The sequence below is a fragment of the Petaurus breviceps genome, unplaced genomic scaffold (assembly GCF_028583685.1).
Source record: "Petaurus breviceps papuanus isolate PSGF00001 unplaced genomic scaffold, PetGlider_PUasm1.0 181, whole genome shotgun sequence".
NCBI lineage: Eukaryota > Metazoa > Chordata > Mammalia > Diprotodontia > Petauridae > Petaurus > Petaurus breviceps.
The window spans coordinates 24,689,157-24,713,384 of record NW_027185784.1 but is presented as its reverse complement, the minus strand read 5'-3'; the positions used below and the strand labels follow the sequence as shown (position 1 = coordinate 24,713,384).

The 24,228-nt window shown below is 43.8% G+C and overlaps 1 protein-coding gene across 5 annotated transcripts in view; it reads right to left on the bottom strand.

The window, feature by feature from the left end:
• Positions 1–2,264: 2,264 nt before the first annotated feature.
• Positions 2,265–24,228, bottom strand: part of ADCK2 (aarF domain containing kinase 2) — a 33,121-nt gene continuing 11,157 nt past the window's right edge. Inside the window, exons 3-12 of one of the 5 annotated variants that reach the window (XM_069087374.1) lie at positions 23,622–23,862; positions 14,090–14,181; positions 12,369–13,329; positions 11,590–11,736; positions 10,119–10,247; positions 8,815–8,910; positions 7,270–7,518; positions 5,061–5,189; positions 4,075–4,128; positions 2,265–2,964 (exon numbers count right to left, since the gene is read on the bottom strand). In XM_069087374.1, coding sequence (XP_068943475.1) covers positions 2,812–2,964; positions 4,075–4,128; positions 5,061–5,189; positions 7,270–7,518; positions 8,815–8,910; positions 10,119–10,247; positions 11,590–11,736; positions 12,369–13,322 — 1,911 coding nt within the window. In that variant the 5' untranslated portion in view covers positions 13,323–13,329; positions 14,090–14,181; positions 23,622–23,862 and the 3' untranslated portion in view covers positions 2,265–2,811. Of the gene's footprint in view, positions 2,965–4,074; positions 4,129–5,060; positions 5,190–7,269; positions 7,519–8,814; positions 8,911–10,118; positions 10,248–11,589; positions 11,737–12,368; positions 13,330–13,653; positions 14,043–14,089; positions 14,182–14,940; positions 15,090–21,114; positions 21,132–23,621; positions 23,863–24,228 lie in introns of those variants that run through there. The other 4 variants (XM_069087376.1, XM_069087375.1, XM_069087372.1 and 1 more) reach the window with 4 other exon arrangements.

The following is a 24,228-nucleotide window of genomic DNA, read 5'->3' as shown; positions in this document are numbered from 1 at the left end:
TCAGTAGATCTTCATAAATAATCAGCAGGCATTTATTAAGCTCCGTGTGCCAGACCCAGTACCTAGTCTTGGGCACTTAAGGAAAGTCAGAAACAGTTCCTGTCCTCAAGGAGCTCACATTCTAGTGGGGGGCGGGGGAGACAGACAACATGCAGATAACTATGTACCTGCAAGAAATAAACAAGGTAAATTAGAAATAATCTCAGAACAGAAGGAACTGCATTGAAGAGCTCTGGAAAGGCGTCTTGCTGAGGGTCAGACGGGTTAAGTGACTTTCCCAGAGCCACACAGCTTCAGTGCCTGAAGCAAAATTTGCAACTAGGTCATGCTAACTCCAAAGTCAGCGCTATAATATACCGCTTCCTAACCCCACCCCACCCCCCACCCCAGTCTGAAGCACAGCCCAGTGTAGGTGGGACTCCCAACAGTGAGCCATGTCCACATCCTCTAAAGCCAGGATTACCAAAAGGTCTGCTGCTGGTCATCTGCAAACAGACTATCTTCATCCCACCAAGGACCAAACATGATCAAAAGGGTTGGAAATGTAACCAACTAAATAAAAGTTTCATTTTGGACAGATAATTAAATATACCTCTGTCCTCAAGACATTACTCAGAACTATTGGGCCAGAACAATGTATTCATCGATTGAATAAATGAGTGGATATTTGTTAAAGTGCCAAGCACTGTACTAAACAATTTGGATACAAACAGGAGAAATAAGAGGTCCCTGCTCTCCATAAGCCCATAATATCATTGAGGGATACAGCACATTAGGTCCTTGTTTGGGGCAGATGGAGAGATTTAGAAGTAAGTGCTAGGGCTTCAGTGGAAGGGCAGAGGGCCTGGGGGTCCTTGGGTTCATTCACTACCCAGGTCAGATCCCAGTACCGGGAGTCTGGAGGAGGAAGAGGCAAGGCAAAAGACAATGGAAAGTTATTACCTGCCATTACGGTATATTAATGCTTCCTGTCAGTGTTCTGTTTTATATTTCTTTTAATTTGGTTAAAGATGTTTTACGCATTATCATCACTGTCATTTCACCTTTGTCACTGTATTCTCTTACAAAGAGCATTAAGGACAGGCACAATGCAAGTTTTGTACAAACCACATGGGGGTAGGAGGTGGAGTATGGCCTATATTTGAACTCATGTGGTATTTTCTGACCAGGCCCAGCTATTCAGTTCAATTCAACAAACCCCTTATTAAGGCCTTGCTATTCAGAAAGCGCCATATTGGGTCCCTTACTGTTTCCTTAATCTCCCCCCTCTGCTCAGAGAGAGGTAAAGTATATTTCACAATCCAAAATTTGTCATCGCAATTAAAGTGATACAAATTAGATAATACCAGCCTTGGCCTTCTAGAGCTTACAATCTCCTAGGTGCCAGAGATGAAGAGCAGGCAGAGTATGGGATCATTGGAACATAGGAATATCTTGATGACAGTGCTCCCCTAACGTATAATGTAATACTACATAGTGCCCAGCACCACCCAATCTAACAATAAAAGCATTTATTATTACTAATTTATCATATTGCCAGGCACTGTGCTGTGCATTTTACAAACATCTCATTTGATCTTCCCAACAACCCTGTTAGGTAGGCGCTCTTATTGTCCCCATTTTATAGCTGAGGAAACTGAGGCAAGCAGGCAGCAGTTAAGTGACTTGCCCAGGGTCACACAGCTAGGGCATGTCTGAGGTCACATCTGAACTCAGGTCTTCCTGACTCCAGGCCCAGCACTCTGTGCACAGTAGCACCCCCTAGCTGCCCCCAGAGCACTGAGAGGTTAAATGACTGGTATGTGTCAGAGGTGAGACTTGCATCCAGGCCTTCCTGGTTTCAAGGCCAGCTCTCCAGCCACTAAGCCATGGTGCTTCTCATGGTAACGTGTACACTAACCAAAACTCTGCCTGCTGCTTACAAGGATAGAAATAAAGATAAGCCCATAATTGGGGAAAAGGAGAAAGGTGACAGCCTAGAATTCTCTTTCTTTATATGGCATATATGACACGTGGCATTCAGAGGAAAGGGGCCACCCTCTCCCTGCTCCTTGTCAGTAGTACCACAGTATCCTAGCCCAGAACTATGTTGTGCTCAGTGACAGCCTGCTCCTTGACAAACTAAGCAATGTTGTAGTCACCACTGACAATGGTACCCCGATTTATGTAACCATCATAATAATTATAGCTTATTTTATATATACACACATATATATGTATATATCCATGGGTGTGTGGAGAGAGCAATACACATGTATATATAATTTTAGGTTTAAAAAGCTCCTTAAATATATTAACTCATTTGATCCTCACAACACCCCTGTGAGGTAGGTACAGTTATTATCCCCATTTTACAGCTGAGGGAACTGAGGCTATGGGAGGACAAGTCAATTGTACAGGGTCACACAGGTCTGAGGCAGGATTCAAACTCATCATCCCTCCCGAAGCCAAGTCTAGGACTCCGTTCACTTTTCCATCTAGCTTCCATGGACCTTAAGCCCAAGAGAGAGACAGAGAGTGAGTGTGTCTTGTGTATGTTGGTGTGGGGAGGGGAAAGGAAAAGTATTGATTCTCTTCTACAATTGATTCGTTCACATCCGCAAGAGTGACATAGGCCAATAGAGTACTAGTATTTAGGGTACTCTATGAGATGAGTTCCTCTGCCCATGGACTTCAGCCAGTCAGGTTGTCTCTGAATCTTGCAGTCAGCCTTCTTGGGACCAACCCAGAACGAAAGGAAGACAGTGCCCTGGCTGTCCTGGGAGAGCTTCATTAGTAATGCTGGCATTTACCTGGTGAAGCCCTATGCCTTCACCATTGCAGCCAGGGGGAAAACGGTGAGTTTTTTATAAGAAAGGGTTTGGCTGCCTCCAAGATATCCAGTTTGGGATCCAGTGAGCGGCCGAGCCCTTCTAACACCATGATCGCAAAGACAATCGAGGCAAAGTTACTCTCAAGCTTGACCTGAAACAGCAAGGACAGAGGCAGGGTCATGCTTTTTCAAGTCTCTTCACTTACAGACCAGTGTCCTGGGCAGCACCTTCATCCTTTTAGGTTTATAGCCTCCAAGCACTGCCTTACCCTGTCCCTTCTTTACCACCACGAACCCCAGCCACTCCCAATCTACTTGTACATTTTTCTTCTTTTTCTTACCTAGTCTTAATCACTAAATGAGGTGTTGCCTCTGTCAAACTCAGACCTGTTAAAGACCTTATCTCAAAAAGGCCAAGGTCTCCCACTGCATCCAGGGCCATCTCACCACTGGACCCAGATAGCTCAGAGGGAGAAAGTGAGGCTGGTGACTTTGCACAGCCCTCCCTCACTGAAACCCAATTCACCTGTTATAGCATCACCAACAATAGCTGTCTATGGGGTTTTCTTAGCAAAGATACAGAAGTGGTTTGTCATTTACTTCTCCAGTGGATCACTTTTTGTCAGAGCTCTCCATTATGACCTGTCCATCCTAAGTAACCCTGAACAACATAGCTTATGGTTTCATTAAGCTACACAAGCCCTCTGCCACAACAAGGCAGTAATTCAGGAGGGGATACGTGTGTATGTGTGTGTGTTTGTGTACATCTGTGCATGTGTATAGACTCACATGCATGTGTAAGTGTATACACAAGCATACATACATGCACGTAGAGATTCCATAACTTGTGCCTTCATGTGTGCATGTGTGTATATGCATGTTTGTATATAATATACATTTACATGCATGCATGCATACACTGAATATTTTATTTTTTCCAGTTCCTTATCAAAACAAGAACCAGGTTAACAGGGTTGGGCATAGAGGCTCTTGGTACCTGCTCTAATGGGTAGGTAGTCAGGTAAAAAAAACAAGTATTTATGAAGTGCGAGACACTATCCCTTGTAAACTCTTAGCCCAGTTTATTTATGAATTGCTGCTACTAAGTGCTTTACAAGCATTTATTTTCTTACCTAAACTAAATATCTCCCCTCCCCCACCCAAATCCTGTTCATCAGGCTGCTACAGCCACCCTGCCCAGCTCGAAGATGCCCCACCCCTACCCAGGTGGCCCGTTGGCAATTCTTAAGCCTGGTGCTCACCTTATGGGTCATCAGCAGCTTAAAGACACTGGAGAGCAGGTTTGATACTTGAAGCTGTTGGGAAAAGCAAACCTTGTTACAAAGCCTAAAAGTACCACTTCCCTCCCCACAACCACAAAAAAAAAAATAAATGAGGAGGAGAGCTAATTGACTGCTCAAGAATGGTACAGGGACTCCTCAGTCCTTGAAGTCCACAAAACTGCTTTATTCAAGAAGGCTGGTTTAACCAGAAGGGCAAAGGGGTGAGGGTGGGGGATCTTAAAACTGTTCAATCTAAGGGTCTTTCTCTCTTCAAGGAAAAAGACCCCACAGATCACCTCTATCCATTTCCCATCACACAAAAAACAAAAAGTTACTAGAATGAATGAAAAGACTGGTCCTACTTTCAACTGTATCTCCAGAGCTGACCTGTGGTTATTTTCTTACATAATTTAAGTGAACTATTAATTTACTTATTATCAATATAGGCTCATGGGTCTAGAAGCCATCTACCCCAATCCCCTGATTTTAAAGATGAGGAAATTAAGGCCCAGGAAAATCCTTGCCCAAAGTCACACATTGTAGTGATCATCAGAAGGGGGATTTGAACTCAGGTCCTCTGGATGCCAGATTTCTTTCTGTTTTAACATTCTGCCTCCAAGAGACCCACCCAAGCGCACCGAAGGAGAAGATCACATTTTTGAGAGCCATTCGCTGTAATGGACTGACCTATGGCTGGATGATTTATTAGAGAAAAATAGGGCTACTCCCTGTCTCCTTTATGTTCCTGTTTCTCTTCCCACACCACATAGAATGTAAGCTTCCTGAGGGAAGGGAATGGTGTGTTTGTTTTTTTTCATCCTGGAGATTGGATTAGTCCTTCATCAGAAACATCTCTGCCCCCCAGCTCTGTTGTTGGGATCTGCCCTAGCAGGGGAGAAAAGCACTAGCCAAGCCTAAAAGGGTTCTTTCCTGCTGGTTGTATCTCTATCTCATGGCCTGCCTACCTTTTCCAGGGTAATGGTGTTCTTCCTGGCCTGGGTCACTAGCACCGCCATCTCAGCTTTGAATTTCTCCACATCTTGGCACTCATTGGCCCGGGCATGATGCAAGATGAGCTCGGCCACTCTTTCACCCTGCAGACCATGAGTAAAGAGAACGCTTGTAAGTGCCATTCGTCGAAGGTGTTGGCATGAGTAGAAAGGTCAGTTTCAGTTCCTATCTCCCTAAGTCATATGGATACTGGAAGACTTGGGGCATGCTACTCACATGGGTCACAGATTTAGACTGGAAGGGAGTTTAACCTCATTTAACAGACAGGTAAACTGAGGCAGAGGAGGTTAAATGACCTTCCAAAGTCCATAAGACTAATAATTATCTGGGGTAAGATTTAAGCCCAGGTCTTCCTGACTCAGAATCCAGTACTCTTACTACATCATATTGCATCTCACCTATACACACTTCACCTTCCCCCACATACCCTCAGATGCATTATAGGAACCCAGGATATGTAACTTGACTCCAAAGGGCACCTAGGTGTTACAGTGGATAGAGCGCCTGGCCCAGAGTCATGAAGACTCACCTTTGCAAATTCAAATCTGGCCTCAGACACTAGCTGTGTGACCCTGGGCAAGTCACTTCACCCTGTTAGCCTCAGTTTCCTCACCTGTAAAATGAACTGGAGAAGGAAATGGCAAACTACTCCAGTGTCTTTGCCAAGAAAACCCCAAATGGGCTCACAAAGAGTCAAACATGATTGAAACATATGAACAATAATAACAACAACCTAACTCCCACATCCTATATGCAGTCCTCTGGGCACTTCTACTACTTGAAAAACTTTCTTAGAGGATCAGCTGGTAGACATTTAGACAGCTCTGCCTAAATTTCCTTCATAGTCCTTCTCTCTCACCCTACTCCAAATAAAATTCTATTTTTAGATGCCCAGTATTTTTCAACTTCATGCCCCCAAATTACCCATAAACCACCACAGTTTTGTTATAAAGAGCCCAAGCAGCCAGTGGGAACAGGCAGTATGCTACATGTTTAGTATCCATGGCCTCGAAGGGAAGGACGATTTCCCTACGTGGGAAAACACATGCCACAAGGAAAAAATAGAGTAACTAGAGTTTTGTGTATGGAATGATTTGAGAGGTCGTATGATATGAGGGGGAAAGCAGGGAATTTATTTGGAGTCAGGAAGGACTTCTGTTCTAGACCTCTGATACTCACTATGTAATTCTGGTGGGGGGAGAGGGACAAGGAAAGGAATAAGCATTTGTGCTAAGTGCTCTGCCAATAGGATGTCATTTGATCCTCACAACAACCCTGGTGGATGTTATTACTATCACCATTTTACAGAAGAGGAAACTGAGGCAAAGGTTAAGTGACTTGCCCTAGATTGCACAGCTAGTAAGTGTCGGAGGCTGGATTTGAACTCCCTTCTTCCTGACTCCAGGCCAAGAGCTCAGTCCACTGCATCACCTAGCTGCTTAGGCCTGGCAAATCTCAAGTATGAATTTGCTCATCTGTAAAGTGGGGATCTCTCACAGTTCTAAAACTCTGTGTGGTGTCTCTGATACCACAATCTTTTCCCTTTTATAAAATTATAGTCTTCCCCTCCATGGTAAGTTTTCAACATAGCATATACCATCAGCTGTTTGGGAGGGCAAAACAATTCTATTAGAGTGTAAGAAATCTTAAGGATTCATATCAATAAACATGTGTATGCATTGTATGTGTAGTTAGGAGATGCAATGGACAGAGTTGGGATTGGAGTCAGGACCTGAGTTCAAATCCTGCCACTGATCTTTACTACCTGTGTGACCAAGTCATTTACTATCTCTCAGCCTCAGTTTCCTTGTTTATAAAAAAAAGTCTCAGGGCAGCTAGGTGATGCAGTGAATAGAGCAATGGCCCTGGGGTCAGGAGTACCTGAGTTCAAATCCAGCCTCAGACACTTAACACAAGAACTAGCCATGTGACCTTGGGCAAGTCACTTAACCTTAGTTGCCCGACCTTCCCCCCTCCAAAAAGAAAAAAAAAGTCTCCAAGGTCCCTCTAGCTCCAGATATTTTAAAGCCTATTCCCTCCAGGTAAAATTAGACATTTATAAGCATTACAAGCTGAATAATGGAGTTTGAGAAACCTCAACTCTTAGAATAAAACCAGTGCTCAGACCCACTGCTTGACCACTCCATGAACCACAAGTCTCACCTGCCCCATGGCCACTGCAGTGAAGACTGCCCGGAAGTTCTCCAGATCGGCTGCCTGCAGCCCTGCCACAATACCTGCATCCAGCAGGACCAGCTTCAGTGGGGAAGGAGTGGATCTTACTTCCGACATCAGGATGTCACAGACATCCCCCAGGCTCCTCTGACCTTGGCTGTCCTTAGGAAAGTCTGCTCCCTGGACCAGGATGTTCCCTGGGTGTAGGTCGGCATGGACAAAATTGTCAACAAATACCTGGAAAGGGATCCACATCATGAAGAGGGGAGGCCCACGACCCTCTCACTGCTGAGGGGAAAATTCTTTTAAATGTGTGGTCAGTTCTCAGCTATCCGCATTAATGATACATGTACAAATACAATTTTTGTACTAGATCTCAGATTTCATTGGTATAAAGCATATAAAGTATAAAGCTCCTAACGATGATACATACTGTATCTGTCAACGGAGAGTAGCTTTTTGTCTGCACCTTGTGGTCCAAGGGAGTTGCCTAAGGCATTGAGAGATTAAGTAACTTGCCAGGGTATCAGGGATGGGGCTTAAAGCCTGGTCTTTTGGGTCTCTACACTGCTTCTAATAACAAATATCTCTAAGTCTCATTAATTAGGAGCCCATCAATAAAAAATCCTCGGTACAGATGAGGGCTGCTGAGGTTGAAGCTTAGCTTGGATTTTTATCTGGAAGATGGAGGAAAGGTGTTCTCTAAATAAAATAAGATCATATACTAGATAAAGGACTATTTACCCCATAACGGCCTTAAAGCGCGTTATCAGCCCTTATTTGAATTTGTTGAGTTAAATTAATAATATTCCAATTACAAATGATTCTAATCCATTCATTAAAACAACACAAGGCTTAGGTCACCTAAGAACTTGAAAAATTGGGCAGCACCTTATTAACCTTATTTTCATAATCATATGTGCTTAAAAGTAACAGAACTTCTCGTAATTTAGACTTTTTACTGATTCTGATCAGTCTTTCAAATATTCCAATTAAAGGTGCTCAACTAACTATAATTTTAAAAATTACATTTGGACCATTCCCTTTCACTTGCATTTATGACTAGTGATAAAGACGATGTTGATGCACCAGGGGCAGTCTGCTGGTGGGCAAAGAGGGATATTATTCTGAGCCCTTGAGGATGCAGAGGAAGGCACTGGCACCATGGGGGTGAGGGGGCAAGCAAACAATCAGGCACTGGCTGTGTGGCAGGGGGGTCTTCTAGGAGTACAAGGGGGCCTAGAAGGTTGTGGAGCAGCCCTCTTACCAACAGTTGGCAGAGAGTGGCAACAGAAACCACCAGGGGCCAAGTAGTGAATCTTTCCAGAAAGTAAGGGATCCTTTTGTAATATGAATGATCATGCCCTCATCCTCAGATTCTGACATTGGTTCATCAAGGTTTCCTAAAGTGGGTCACACCTGCAGATGTCACTTCTGTTCATCTCAGCCCAGGGCACATTTCCTAGTCCATTCTCATAAAAGGTAGTCTGTAGGCAGTGGGATTCTGGGACTTTACAGCATCCTGGTTCTTACCATCTTCAGAAGCATGTCTATCCCCAGCTTTGCTATTTTCCCCTTCAGCTTCGTGGGAATCTCTGACTTCTGATAACAGGACACAGGCACACTCTCCTTAAAGCAAGGAGAGAGGAAAGATGGCAGTTTGATTCTCCTACCTCCCACCCAGAGGGGTAAGAGAGGAGTCTACCCTTCCCTAGATAAGACATCAAGGTTGCTTTCCCAGCAGATGCTTAACCGAGTTTCACTCACCCAGGTCAGCCCTTGTACAGTCCTTAATAAAGAAGGTATGGAAAGAGAGATCATGGGATATAATCACCCTATGTCACAACTGGCTAGGACCAATAATCCTGGATCCATTCAGCCCCGTCATCATTCGACACCATAAGGCACATGGCTGGACATCTCATTCCCAGTAATAACAATAAAAGGTATGAAAGGGAGCGGCTAGGTGTCACAGTGAATAGAGCACTGGCCCTGAAGTCAGGAGGACCTGAGTTCAAATCCGGTCTCAGACACTTAACACTTACTAGCTGTGTGACCTTGAGCAAGTCACTTAACCCCAACTGCATTGCCCTCCCCCCTCCAAAAAAAAATACAATGAAATAAAAGGTATGAAAGCCACTGATTTTCATGACAAAAAACTTTATGAGCATTATATCATCTGATCCTTATAACAACCCTGCAAAGTAGGTACTACAGCTATTTTACCCATTTTACAGCTCAGCGAGGTTAAGTGACTTGTCCGTGTTCGGACAGCTAGCCTCAGAGGTGGAATTTAAATCCGTCTTGCCTGGCTCCATGCCCTCCTGTCTCTCTCCAGCTACCTCATACTTGCAAGTTGGACGTTCCCCACAGGAATCACAAATCTCAGAAGCCCCCTTATCTAACCTGTATCTGAACAGCAGCACTCTCTGCAACATGTATCTTCCCAATATTCAGTCATCTAGCCTTTGCTTAAAGACAAGGGGAAATCTCTCTTCTGAAGCCCCCCACTCCCCTTCTGAATAGCTCCAGTTATTAGAAAGGCTTTTCCTTATATGAAGGCAAATCTGCCTTTCTGGGGCTGAGAGAGGGGGATCTGTGAAGACTTATTTGCCCATGATCACCAAGACAGCAGGTCAGTCCTTTTCCCCCAGGTGATGCTACTTCTGTTTCTCAGAGATGAACACTGGCCTGTCCTAAGTATGTTACACATAGTGTATACACACACTTTAGATTTCATATACGTATATTATGCATATATATGTATGTGTGTATACATATGCACACACATACATACATGCACACACACATAAATAATTACTTCTTTTTATTCTTACTTCAAATGTTTCCACCAGAACATCTCTAGTAACAAAGGGCTGCAGAGGAGTAGGGAACCTGACAAAATTCACATCCAGGAAATTGTTTTGGAAGCACTCGAGATTCCGGGCTTCATAACGCAAGTCAATCTATATGGAAAGAAAAGATGAGAGCTGAAGGTGCACTTTGTTTAGCTTTTGAAGCTGTTCACAGTCTGGCCCCCACCTCTCTTCTAGTCTCATTGGCCACTACTACCCCCCTCCCCCCGTACACACACAAGACTTCGCACACCCTCCCCACACCCCCCCCTCACTCTGCAATGCAGCCAAACTGGCCTTCTCTCAGTTCCTGAAACACAACACCATCTCTCATTTCTATGGCTTTGCACTAGCCATACCACATGCCCAGAATGCACTTACCTCTACCTCACAGCATCCCTCTCATCTTCAAAGATGCCCTGTAAGCACTATTTTCTACAACATGCCTTCCCTGATTCCTTCAAGCTACCTTGCATTTAACTTTTGTTGTTGTTGAATCATTTTAGTCATGTCTGACTCTTCATGACCCATATGGGGTTTTCTTGGCAAAGGTACTGGATTGGTTTACTACTTCCTTCTCTGGCTCAGTTTATAGATGAGGAAATTGAGGTAAACAGGCTTAAGTGCCTTGCCCAGGGTCACTGAGCTAGTAAGTATCTGAAACCACAGTTGAACTCAGGCCTGACTCCAAGCCCAGCACTCTCTCCACTGGGCCACCTAGCTGTCCTGCATTTAACTACTCAAATGATAAGCTCTGGAGACAGTAAGCAAAACAAAAATATAGCATGTGAATTTGTTGGTTGTGCTTCCTTCAAATCAATTCAATAAACATTCATTAACCACCTTCTATGTGCCAGGCACCATCCTAGATACCACGGGTACAAATAGGAAGCAGTCCCTGAGATGAGAAAGTCCCTGCTCTCCAGGAGCCCATGTTATGATAGGGGAGGACAAGTAGATAGATATAATTCTAGATCAAAACCCCTCAGAGATAGGAGAGGGAAGGGGCACTCCCAGACATAGCCCTCCCCCTCTTCCTCCCCACAAACATGGAAACTGCATTCTCCCCAAACTTCAGATATCTGTCTTCTCATGTTACAAGGGCTACCTTGTGTCCCTGGGACACAGGTCTTCTGTCTTATGTAAATAAGTACAAAATTATACAAAGCAATTTCAAGAGAGAGGCCACTCCTGGAAACACTGGGAAAGACCATGTGAGAGACTGAACCTGAGCTTTTCCCTGCAGGAATCTAGGGAAGCTGTGAAACAAAGGTAAGGATGACAGACAGCCTTGCCTGGAGGTCATCCAAGGCACAGAAGAGGATGGAGTGTTGTTCGTTAATAACAACCAACGGGCCAGGCTTCGGCTTTAAACCATTGTCTATTGGCTGGCATTATCATTAATCGCCTTCCATGACTGCCCTATAGTAGGGGAAGCCCCAGACACGCTCACCTGTTGGACCATGAGCTTCTCAAACTCTTCGACTATCTCAGTCAAGCTGAGCCACTTGATTCCGGGAATGAGCCCGAGGATTCCACTGCCTGTCTTCATCAGTGCTAAATCCACCTGTACTTGAGCAAGGAGCCCAGGATGGAGCACCTACAGTAGAAAAAGGAGCAGCAGTGACAAGGGCAGGGCCCTTCCAGCCCAGGTATGTGGAGGGCTGACAAGGTTCATGAGGCTAGGCTGGCACCACACCAAGGCAAAAGAAAGACAGTCACCACAGGAAGCATCTCCCTGCTCTCTGGCTCTGGACCTGAGGCTGTTATGCTTTACTGTCCAGCAATGCTGATAGTACACACTGGTCCAGGGCTAGGCAGATGCTGGGTTCCAGATCCCTGGTATTTTCAATGCAATCTTCAAAACCACAGAAACGCACTTTGATCTTCCAGTTCAGAGAACTGAGGGAGACCAATTAGACAAGCAACTTCAGTTTCCCCATATATCAAATTAGGAGGGTTAGAAGAGATGAATTCTATGGCCCCTTATACCACTGATGTTCCATAAGTCTAAGTTACCAATTAACTCTATAAGCTATGGTGCTAGGCAGACACTTGACAAAAATGTATCTGAACCACAGAAATGGGTGGAGGGGATGCAGAAGTAGGAGTTCACACACAGGTAGAGCTAATCTAGGAATTTTTCCGAGGGGGTAACTGTTAAGTAGTTTTGGAGGAGGAAAAGGACCTGGTTAGGCAGTTTATGGACCCAGCAGGAAAGCATGAACTTACTTTAATAGCTGCTGGGATGAGGTGCTTTGGCCCATGTAGACAGTCAGCAGGTGGGGTAAGGGATGTGTCCCGTTTTGATGCAGTCAGGTAAGACATGGGAAGAAGTAGATCTTCTGGAAAAGCTTGCTCTGTCCATGTCCCTTTAGGCTTCTGCCCCTTCCAAAAATATCCTAAGAGCCTCCCCAGCCCTGCCACCTCCCAGGCTTCAAAAGAGGAGGTGCCCCTAGAGGCCTCCACAAGTTTCTGGAAGCAGGCATGGTCAAGGAAGGAAGTGTCAACATAAGCTTTATACACTTGGGCCACACAGCCTGAGCCCACCGGGTCCTGACTCTCAAAGTGAAGGGCTCGCCCCCACTCACTCCCAAACACCTTTTGGAGCAAGTGCTGGGTGTGAGCCCACGTGTGGGGGGCCACTTGAACATGCAACCGGGAGAACTTGGTGCAGAACTCTTCAGAGAAAAGATCCCGTCTAGTGCTTGCCCATTGGCCCAGTTTGATGTACGTGGGGCCTGAGGACTCTGTAGCCATCAGAAGCCAATTCAACCATAGGCTGTAGAAGCGGGGAACCAGGTAGGTGAAAGGGTACAGCAGAAGAAGAGGGGTGAATTTCACCAGCAGAACACACGCCCGAAACCATATTCGGAGGCCAAAGGCAAAGTTCAAGAAAAGACAGTTTATGAACCCAGTTTTGGAAACGTCATCTGACAACCTGACTTCCTTAGGGGCACTCTTACAAGTACCTGTCTGACCCCAGCTTCCAGGGGACACCATAATGATCCCTCCTGAAGTCAAAATGAGTTTGGGTAACGAACCCAAAAGAAGCCAGCAAATTCTGGAATTGGGTGGGCACATAATCTGTATGTGTCTCCATCTAAGCAAACAAGATTTCTGCCTGACATGAAAGCACCTCAGGTGTGACAGGCAAGTCTTGATAGAGAATCGCCAAGAAGCCATGATGACCCTGCAAACAAAAGCAAGTGGTTTCAATTCTCTTCCTTCCTAAATGTCAGGGACACCCAGATCCCTCGGGCCATCAAGGAGCAACTATTTGTCTTCTGTTTCCATCTTGGGGAGAAAACAAATGACCAGAACTAAATGATGATAGTTAAACGGTTTCCCCCATGTTGCTGTGAACATCAAGTTCCCCCCCCCCCCCCCCAAGCAAAGCCCCAAATTCCTGCTTGCCCCCCTTGGGGGGGGGGGGCCTTCAGATTCCCTCCCCACCCTCCTCCCTCCAGGCAGGCCAGCAAGTGTAGACTCCTAGCTAGGGAACCCACAGCCTAACCTTTGTCAGAGGACACGTGGGCTGGCAAGAGGGAGCAGTCAGCGTCTGCCCTAGCACTCCGCCTTCTGAATGAATGTCCCTGGCCTGGTGATGGGCTCACCATCCCAGGCTGGTACATTTCACCCAACTGACAGCCTGCCCCCTGCCACCACTTTCCCTCCCCCGGCTCTGAAGTTCAAATGGGGCTTATTCCCAAGGGCAAGCTGGCACTCCTGGGAGGCTGTGGCCCCTCTGACCCAGAGAATTATTTTAGGACAGCCAGCCTTGGCTCTCGGCAGCCAGCACAGCCCTGTTTCTGAGACCAAAGGCCGAGCACCCTGGGAAACCAAACTGAAACACCGTAGAACTACGGGCATGGAAGGACTTCCGGGAACAGAAGAGAGCCCTGCCCCCTTAAAGCGGCAGTACCCTGGAAGGGGAGCCACTTCATTTATACCTGTTTCCGCCGGGGGAGTCAAAGAGCAAACCTCTTAGGCGCTGATTCCCGAGTGACTCGCAGTCAGGAGTCTGCACTCCTGTGGAAGTGACCTGCCAAGATTTCAGGCAGTCATTTAATTTCAGATCTCAATATATCAACACACTCATCTTAACATTTAAAAGGCCTACATATATTCAAGATGAGGCAAACGTCACCATGCTATTAATGCAAAGAAAACTGGAATACAAAACACAAAATAAAGCAAATTTGTCTTGACTGTATACAGGAATGGATCTTCTTGTTATCCTCTTCTGAAGCTGGGGGGCCAGGGTTCTGTGTCTAAGAGTAGCAGGAATCACTGAGTTGAAGATTCCCAGACAGAACTGGCAAGGGGTTTTAGAGTAATTTATTAGTCATTTGCCCATCATTGCCCTCCTCCTAGGTAGTCCCAGAGGGGTCCTCTCCTAGAGGAGACTGCCCCAAGTTCAGAGTACTCTGTACATTCAAAACCATCTAGCAAAGGCATTTAAATAAACAAAAACAGGTTTACATTAAATTAAGCACCAAAGGTGCCAAATATTCTACTAGGAAATTGAAATACAAAGACAAAAATGAAATTGCCCTTAAGAAATTTACATTTTATTGGAGGATTCAATGTATACATTTATAATCAATAGTTAATAAGCAATTACTAAGCACCTCACTATATATTAGGCACCACAGCTAAGTGCTAAGGATACAAATACCAAAAGACAACAGCAACAAAAACCACAATCCCTGCCCTCTAGGGGCTTATACTCTTAAGTGAGGGAAGTCACACACAAAAGTAAGATGAAAAGTGGTTGGGAAAGAGGGGAGCTGGAAAGTACCTGTAGAGAAGTCCCAGGGTAATGCAACCATGTGAAAAGTAAGATGTCGCAATTGAACTTTCTTCCTTAAATGGAGGTTTGAAGTTCACGGCCCCGCCCTCCAATCCCAGAGGTGGAGGGTAGGGACTAGTAGGAGTCTCAAAGTTAATAAGACCCTACAGGAAGAGTTTATCCCAATAATGAGTTTCCTGAAGCAAGATCAAGTCAGAGAAGTTCCAAAGTGGAGCAGTCAGGTGAAAAATGAGATTTCAGAGCTAGGCTCTCTCCTTAAATAGAGGTTTGGAATTCATAGCTCCACCAGAGAGACAATATATTTTGCATATAAGCATTTACAAAATAACTGGGGGAGGAAGTGAGAGAGAGGCTAGTAGCTGGTAGATTAGCTAAGGCCTCATGTAGGAGGTAAAACCTACTTGAGCTGAGCTTTGAAGGGACTTAGAAATTCTGAAAGGTCTAGGTCAGGAATGAGTTCATTCCAGGCATGGGAAGACAAGCTATGCAAAAATATGGAAGTAGGGACATAAGAGAAAAGACTGCTGGATTTGATGTCTGGAAGATCTGAGTTAAGATCCTGCCTCAGGCGCTTTCTGGGGAAAAAAACCGCTTAAATGCTCTCAGCCTCAATTTTTCTGATCTGTAAAATGGGGATAATAATAGCACTTACCTTATAGGGTTGTTTTGAGGGTCAAATGTAATAATATATATAAAGTGCTTTGCAAACAAAGCTGCTATATAAATATTACATTATTGTTATTGTTAATATTATTATTATATTATCCTCTGTGACCATCGAGAAAGTCAGAATAGATGTCGAAAGGTTGAAGCTGGATTGTAAAAGTTTTTAAATGCCCAAGAGATGAATTTGTGTCTGATCCTGGATTCCCTAGAGTTTAATGAGCTAGGAAGTGACCTGATCAGACTGTGCTTCAGGCAAAACTCTGATACTGTTCTCTCTGGGCTGCTCCCCCCTGGTCTCCATCAGGAACACAGTTTCTATGTAGCCTTCCCCAGACATGTCTCTGCTGCACACTCTCACTGGTCCCACAACTAACAGATCTGGCTCTTCTTTCTGCTGCCAGATTCTGGGATTCTCAGCTGGAGCACTATTTCTCTCCATCATGAGAAAAGGGGGCTCTGCCTTTTAAAAATTCACATGATAACTTCATGATATATTTAAAAGGAATAGTAAGTTGTGCATAATAGATTTGCAGTTTCATGTGCAGTCATCATTTTTTATTATACTATGCTACAGAAATGTTTGGTTTATTCCATAAATTTAAAATAAAATAAAGCATAAAAAATTTAAAACTCCAAGGGTTTCTATAGCTCTTTCAGAAAATCATCAAACCTTACCACACTAAACTATCTTAATGATGGGGCAAGGGAGGAGAATGTTTTTTGCTTTTTCCTCAAGGACTAGTCTGTGTGGTTCCTTCACCCAAGCTCTTTACATCTTTGTCATTTTGTTGTTGAGTCATTGAGAGTCATATCTGACTCTTCATGACCCCATTTGGGGTTTTCTTGGCAGAGATACTGGAGTGGTTTACTATTTCTTTCTCCAGTTCATTTTACAGATGAGGAAACTGAGGCAAACAAGGTGAAGTGACTTGCCCTAGGTCCCATGGCTAGTAATTGACTTGCCCAGGGTCACATAGCTAGTTAGTCTTGAGGCCAGATGAGAATTTAGGTCTTCCTGACTCAAGACCTGGCATTGTGTCTACTGTGACACCTAGCTTTAGCATACAGAATAGGATCACTCAGCTAAATAGCCAATGCCCTCAGGTTCAAGTCTACCTTTAGAAGCAAACTTTCTAGTCCAGGGGACTTGGATCTCTGTTAAAGATCTTACTCTAGCTGAAAAGAGGGCATTTCTTTTGTCAACTTGTTCTAATTTTTGATGGCTGGAGTAGCACATGCTCTGGAGCTATTATTTCAAATCCTATAGGCAGACTAGGTCCCAAAGAAGAGCTACTTTATCTCCCCTCAGGGTTCTATGGGTATCTAAGGGTATTCTAAAGTATTAAAGGGTATCACTATCTAAGGGGTTGATGGTATACTTCAAATCTTCCATAGATCATGAGCCCCCACCTGGGTGGGTCCTCCCCCTTGATTATGAATTGATATTAATCAGCTATATTAAATTTTCTTTTAGAAGCAGATATTTTCTATGGTGACAAAGTTGGTACAAAATACTCCCCCCAAAAGTCTGACACCCCCTGACAAGTACATATAGAGCCCAGGGGATGCGCAATGAATAGATCAGTGCAGTAAATAGAGCAGCAGCCCTGGAGTCAGGAGGACCTGAGTTCAAATCTGACCTCAGACACTTAACATATACACACACACAAAAATTAGCCGTGTGACCTTGGGCAAGTCACTTAACCCCAATTGCCCTACCTTCCCCCCTCCAAAAAGCAAAAAAAAAAAAAGAAGAAGAAGAAGAAGAAAGAAAAGGAAAAAATAGAGCCCAGGGGAAAGTGGGCTCAAGCATCATGATCACATTTGACAAAGGGACTGCTCATAGCTCCTGGAAGTCCTTTTTCTCAGGTCCTGAAGATACTACCATTAGTTATAATAAAACTTGTCTGCTGGGCTCCTTGTAGACTCTTATGATTGCCCTTCTTTGATGCAACCAGTCCAGTCTATCCTCAACTCCTACTATACAGACAGCTGACAGCAGCCATTGCCATCCCCAGGCCCAGGAGGACAATGCTAGGACTCCGAGCTTGAGGCCAAGGCCAAGGTGCCATCCCCATTCTGACTCCATACAGTTCCTTCTCAGGCATTTGGCTGAGCAGATGCTCAAGTATCTTATTCCACCTAGCTTGCTGGTGTTATATAAGCCCTTTAGGACAAGAACAAGTCCCTCAACCAATCCAAATAAATCACCTCTGCAGCTCACTGCAGGTCATAGAGGGAGTTTACTTTTCTCATGTTACCTAAAGCCTAGTTCAAACCTTGCTCACACCTACTGAACAATCTCAATATATTCTCATCTGATTAAATGATAACATGTAGCATCTTGTCACTAATGTTAAATGAGGTTGAGCGATTTGTCTATCCTGCCCCCCTCACACTATTCAATATTCCATCTAGAGGCTTCTCCCCCTCTCCTCAGCAAACTGCCAGAGCTCTCGGGATGCCCCAATTTCTCAGTCTCAAAACCCTTTCTGCACTTCTGTGCAAATGAGTGGAGGAAGTGGGGAGAGACAAAGATGAAAAGCAACTTAGGGGTTAAGGTCTATCTTGAATGAATGGATGAATGAATGCATACAGGGATGTATGTATGCATGAAAAATAATTTATTAAATATTTGCCATGTTTCAGGCAAGGCGTTAAATGCTAGAGATACAAACACAAAAGAGAGGTAATCTTTGTCCTCAAAGAACTAATATTCTAATAAGGGTAGATAATGATAAGGAGGTGATGGCTAGTAAAGGGTGCTGTGATCTGGGAAGTCACAGAGATCATGAATATAGCCATAGGGTAGACATTTGACATAGTCTTTCCAGAAACAATTGGTAGTGTTAATTTGATTACTGTTCAGTGGAAAGCAGGGATAGGGGAAGAGATTCTGGCTAGATAGAGTGGGGTCTCATCAATCAAAGGTGATTGGTACAAAGGCTTCCATTCCCAGCCACAATCTTGCCTTAATTATATAGGGGTAGGGGCAGCTAGGTGCTAGCAATTAGAGTACTGGCCTTGGAGTCAGGAAGACCTAAATTCAAATCCAGCCTCAGACACTTGACACATTTACTAGTTCTGTGACATTGGACAAGTCACTTAACCCCAATTGTCTTGCCTTTCTTCTTCCAAAACAAAATTATATAGAGGCAGCCCTATATGTGACTAGCAAAGCCTTCCAGGCTCTAAGCTCCCTTTCATTTGCCTTGCCTACCCACCCTCCCTCCTCCTCTACCCAATGCCTTATTATACACATATCCAAAGTAATGATATTCTCCTCCCACCTTTCCTCACCTGTCCATTGTGTAAGAAGTTTGCACAGTTCTGAATTCTGACAAATATCTCATACCATGGTTTTTGTCTCCCACCATGCACCTGGGAAGGGGCTTCTGGGTTCTAGCAAATGAATGGAGCTTGAGGGAAAGAGGAAAAAGGTTCTCTCTACCACTGTGTGAGGGCCATTCAAAATCATCCCAGCTACTATGCATGCCATACATAGTTTGCCAACCCCTAAGCTATCAATCCTTAGTAGTCGAGTTGTTGATTTCAACAGGTGACTCATAAAATAAGCCCAGTATTTTCCCTATTCAATCCATGAATGAGCACCCTAAGCTTTGGCCTTATGTGGACCAGGTCCAACCTGAGGGATATTTAAAGAGTACCATGCTCTGTTTGTCTAATTGTATCCCTACCTGGAATTTACTCTGGGAAAGTCTCTGAATATAGCTTACAGCTAGGCCCCTATAAACATGGACAAAAAAAAAGCCTCCCTTAAACTTCATAGAAGCACTCAAATTAACAATACATGTATTGAATATGAACTGCCTTTATTCTGTCCTATAGAAAATACAAAAACATATAAAAGGATTCCTAATGACCTGTTACCAAAGCATGAAAACTCAGAGAACTCACAGTAAACAAGAAACACAATTTTCTTCCCTCTCTTCTAAGTCCCACTTTCCGCAAGGGATTCAAAACACAGCACCCTGCAGTACAGACTGTCCTGGAGAGGGAAACCAGCTTGGGGCTGCTGATAAAGTTGTCTTCCTCTATTCTGGTGAGTCCCCCTTTCCTCAGCGAGGAAAGAAGTCCCCTACATTTATTATAGCCACCCTGCAGCTTGGATTTTCTTTGAAAGGGAAATGATCTAAGACAAGTCCAAAAGACTCATGCTGGAAAATACTATCCACATCCAGAGAAATAACTGATGGAGTCTGAATGAAGATCAAAGTCCTACTATTCATTTTCTTTATTTTTTCATGGTTTTTTCCTTTTGTTCTGCTTCTTCTTTCACAACATGATTAAAATGGAAATGTGTTTTACATGATTGCATATATATAACCTATATCAAACTGCTTACTGTCTTAGGGAGAAGAAAGAGGAAAGAGGGAGATAAAAAAATTTGGAACTCAAAATCTTATAAAAAATGTCAAAAATTGTCTTGACATGTAATTGGAAAAACTAAAATACCATTCATTTAAAAAGAAAATAAAAGAAAGGGAAATTAACTTGGGTTTTCTAAGAGATAGCACCCCAGCATTTTGATGAGTCCCACTTTAACCCCATAGAGACTGAGGGGGAAAAGAAGAAAGCATAGTTGGGGCTAAAAGACAGGCAATCCTTATTCTTAGTGTCTATAAGAACTCATGGTATTAGTGGGGTCATTCTGACATTCAGGTCCCTTGCTTTCCCATTAGTGACTTCACTCTTCATGAATTGTCAAGTTTAACATTGCTAGAAATCAACCCCTGAGGTGGGTGCTGCCCCCAAAAAAATCCCCCTTCCCTTACGAGCAGGCTAAATTGTAGAATTGGGTTTGCCCAGGCACTAACAAGACCTTGGCCTTCTCTAACAGATAGCTGGATTCTGAGATCCTCAAACTTGGAGTGGTTAGAGGGGCAGTCCCAGAAAAGAAGCTCTCAACAACTCTTCTGTAGAACCTGGGGTTCAGGAACTACTCCCCTCTCTGTGGCTTTCACAATTCTTCCCCCTCTGCTCTTTCTTGTCTCCTTTTGGGTGCTGTTTCCTCCTTTAGACTGTAAGTTCCTTGAAGACTGGGACTGCCTTTCTTTTCATTGTATCTCCAGTGCTTAGCACAGTGCCTGGCACGTAGGAGACACTTATTAACTATTTATTGGATTAATGGACAGCATAAGTATGAAGAGCACCATTGTCTCACCTACTGCAATCTCGACCAAGAGCTCCCATCTCTGAAGTATGTGCTGAGCCCAGTGCTGAGAATGGGACTCCCGAATGCCAAGCCCCCAAAAAGGTCCCACAGATGATCCCAGCTCCACCAAAAGGCCACCAGGCAAAAGGCTCAGTAGGCTGACATTTACAATCCAATGCAAAGGGCTAACTAATTCCACCCACAAGAGTAGAAGCCAACCAGTTCATCCAAGGGCAGCCCCTATCTGTGAAACCCATCCACCTAGAGGCGGGCTGGCCATACCCTCTGGGCACAATCAAAAGTCCCCCAGAAAGACTCACCACTCAGTAGTTCATCAAGTTGATCAGGGGACTCCCCACTTAACCTCCTACACCAGAAAATCATCTTGCATTTGGAGATGCTGAGTCCCAAAGCTGAGCTCATTCATCCAATAATTTGGAGTATATAGTTTTTGGTTCTTCTCTTAATTCACTATCTGCATCCATGTTTTCCCTATTCCAGAAAAAAATGAAGATACCATAAATTTTTGTTTATTCATCTTCAGGGGACACATTTCCAGTTTGGGGAAAAACAAACCCTTCTTTGAAAGTTATTAAACTCTACTGCCACTAGGTGGCACCCATATACTTGTGAAATGAATACATCACCCTCCCCGCCCCATTTTCAAATTGTTGGCAGCTGACTCTATTCCAGTGCTTGCACGGAAGAGGGGAGTAGAAAAACATATGGCTATGCTTATCATTTTAGATTAACTCATTTATGCTGAATGTGGCATCTTGCCTGTAGCACCATGGCAGATGTTAAACACACACAAAATCTAATACAATTCAACAGAATCATTCATTGAATACCTATCTATATATTAAGGCTATGCTGCTCCAGAAAGGGGCAACTAAGTGGCACAGTGGATAGAGTGCCAAGTCTGGAGTCAGGAAGATTCATCTTCCTGAGCTCAAATCTAGTCTCAGACACTTACCAGCTGTGTGACCCTGGACAAGTCAATTAATCCTGTTTGCCTCAGTTTCCTCATCTGCAGAATGAGCTGGAGAAGGAAACGGCAAAAAAAAAAAGTGGAAATTGAGAGGATGCCCATCAGTTGGGGAATGGCTGAACAAGTTGTGGTATATGAATGTAATGGAATACTGTTTTTCTATAAGAAATGATGAGCAGGCAAATTTCAGAAACACTTGGGAAGACTTGTATGAACTGATGCAAAGTGAAATAAGCATCGTACACAGTAATAGCAACATTGTGCGATGATCAACTGTGAATGACTTAGCTCTTCTCAACAATACAGTGACCCTAGACAATTCCAAAAGACTCATGATAGAAAATGCTATCCATATCCAGAGAAAGAACTTATGGATTCTGAATGCAGCTCAAAGCATACTATTTTCACTTTATTTTTTCGTGGGTTTTTCCATTTGGTGTGTTTCTTCTTTCACAACATGACTAATATGGAAATATGTTTTACATGATTGCACATATATAACCTATATCAAATTGCTTACCATTTTAGAGGGAGGGAAGGGAGAAAAAATTGGAACTCAAAATTTTGTTAAAATGAATGTTGGATATTGTCTTTATACATAATTGGAAAAAATAAAATGCTATTTTAAAAAAAGAAATAGCAAATCACTCCAGTTATCTTTGCCAGGAAAACTCCAAATTGAGTCATAAAGAGTCAGACGATTGTAAAGCGCTGAACAGGCAACATAATGGCTCTCATTTACATGGAACTTTTTTTTTCTTTTTAGAGGGGGAAAGGCAGGGCAATTGGGGTTAAGTGACTTGCCCAAGGTCACACAGCTAGTAAGTGTTAAGTTTCTGAGGCCGATTTGAATTCAGGGCTGGTGCTCTATTCACTGTGCCACCTAGCCATCCCTACAAATTACTTTAATGTTTGAAAAACACTTTACAAATATTATCTCATTTTATCCTCACAACAACCCTGGGAGGTAGGTGCTATTATTCTTCCCATTTTATAGATGAGGAAACTGAGGCTGATTGAGGTTAAGTGACTTGCCCTGGGACATGTGACTTGTAAGTGTCTGAGACTAAATTCCAGTCCTTTCCAATTCCAATCCAGTGTTCAATCAACTGCACCACCTAGCTGCCTCTTCATAATACGCTAAAAGGACTGGGGATAAAAAGAATGTCAAAGACATAGACCCTGTTCTCAAGGAGTTAATATTCTAATGAGGAAGATTAGGAAAGCCCTCCAGCAGAAGGTAGGATTTATATCACTTCTGGAAGAAAGCTGGGAACAGGGAGTTGGAAGTGTGGAGGGAAATCATTCCAGTCATGGGACAGATGCATGGAGGTAGGAGATGGAATGTCATACATGAGGAATAGCAATTAGGCCAGTGTAGCTGAATCACAAAGTACATAGAAGGCAGTAAAATGTTAGAAGACAGGGAAAGTGGTAACGGTCCAGGTTGTTATGAAGAATTTTAAATGCTAAAGGGATGATTGCATATTTGATGATGGGAATAATGGGGAGCCATTGAAGTTTATTGAGGGGGAGGCTGACTGTGCTTAGTCAAACTGCTTTAGGAAGATTACTTTGGTAGCTAAGTGGAGGATGGATTGGAGTGAAAAGAAACCAGTTGAAATCAGTTAAAAATTCATTGCTCTAGTATAGGTGAGAGGTGGTGATTGTGTGTACTGAGAGAAGGGAGTATTGTGAAGACAGAAACAAGGTGTATAGATCTGGGAATCATTTATACACAGATGATAACTGAGAGGGATCTTAGGGGAACAGACAAGACTATCTTTCACTCAGTACAGGAATACCTTCCACAGTATTTAAAGTCATAGATCTGACCTTTCCAAGTAAAGGAGACTGAAGCCCAAGATGAAGAAATGAATATGGCACTAGAAGCCAGGCCTCTGGATTTTCCAGTTTAGTAGGATGTTTTGTGTCATGGTCTGAAGACAGGTAGTCCTGTTAGAACCAAGAGGAACCCAATCAGAATTTTGGCTGAGAGTTCTGGTTTGATTTCCTCCCTGGTAGGGCTGCCTTGTTTTGAAACCAGAAGAGATTCTGTTTCCAGCTGCCTCCAAACCTGCAGGGATGGAGCAGAGGGAAGAATGGGGTCAGAAAAGGGATAAGGAAGGTGACTAGGACCCAGCTTACTGGAGGTGAAAGGAACGGATGGGGGAGGGGATCCCAGTAGGTTCAGCAGGAACTCTGATCTTATCTCAGACCAGAAAACCGGCCATATCGTCTGGAAAGAATTCAAGGTCTCAGGCTTAATTGGAGTGAGAGTTGTAGAAGTTTATTGTTGAGAAGTTAAGAAGTTTAAGTCGAGAAGTTTATTGCTATGAGAAGCAGGCAAGAGTCCTTTAGGGGACCTGGGAGTGAGAGGGGTACATGCTTTTACCTTTAAAGGGTAGGGCTGCCATTGTCAGGGCTGACCTGACTGGAGGGG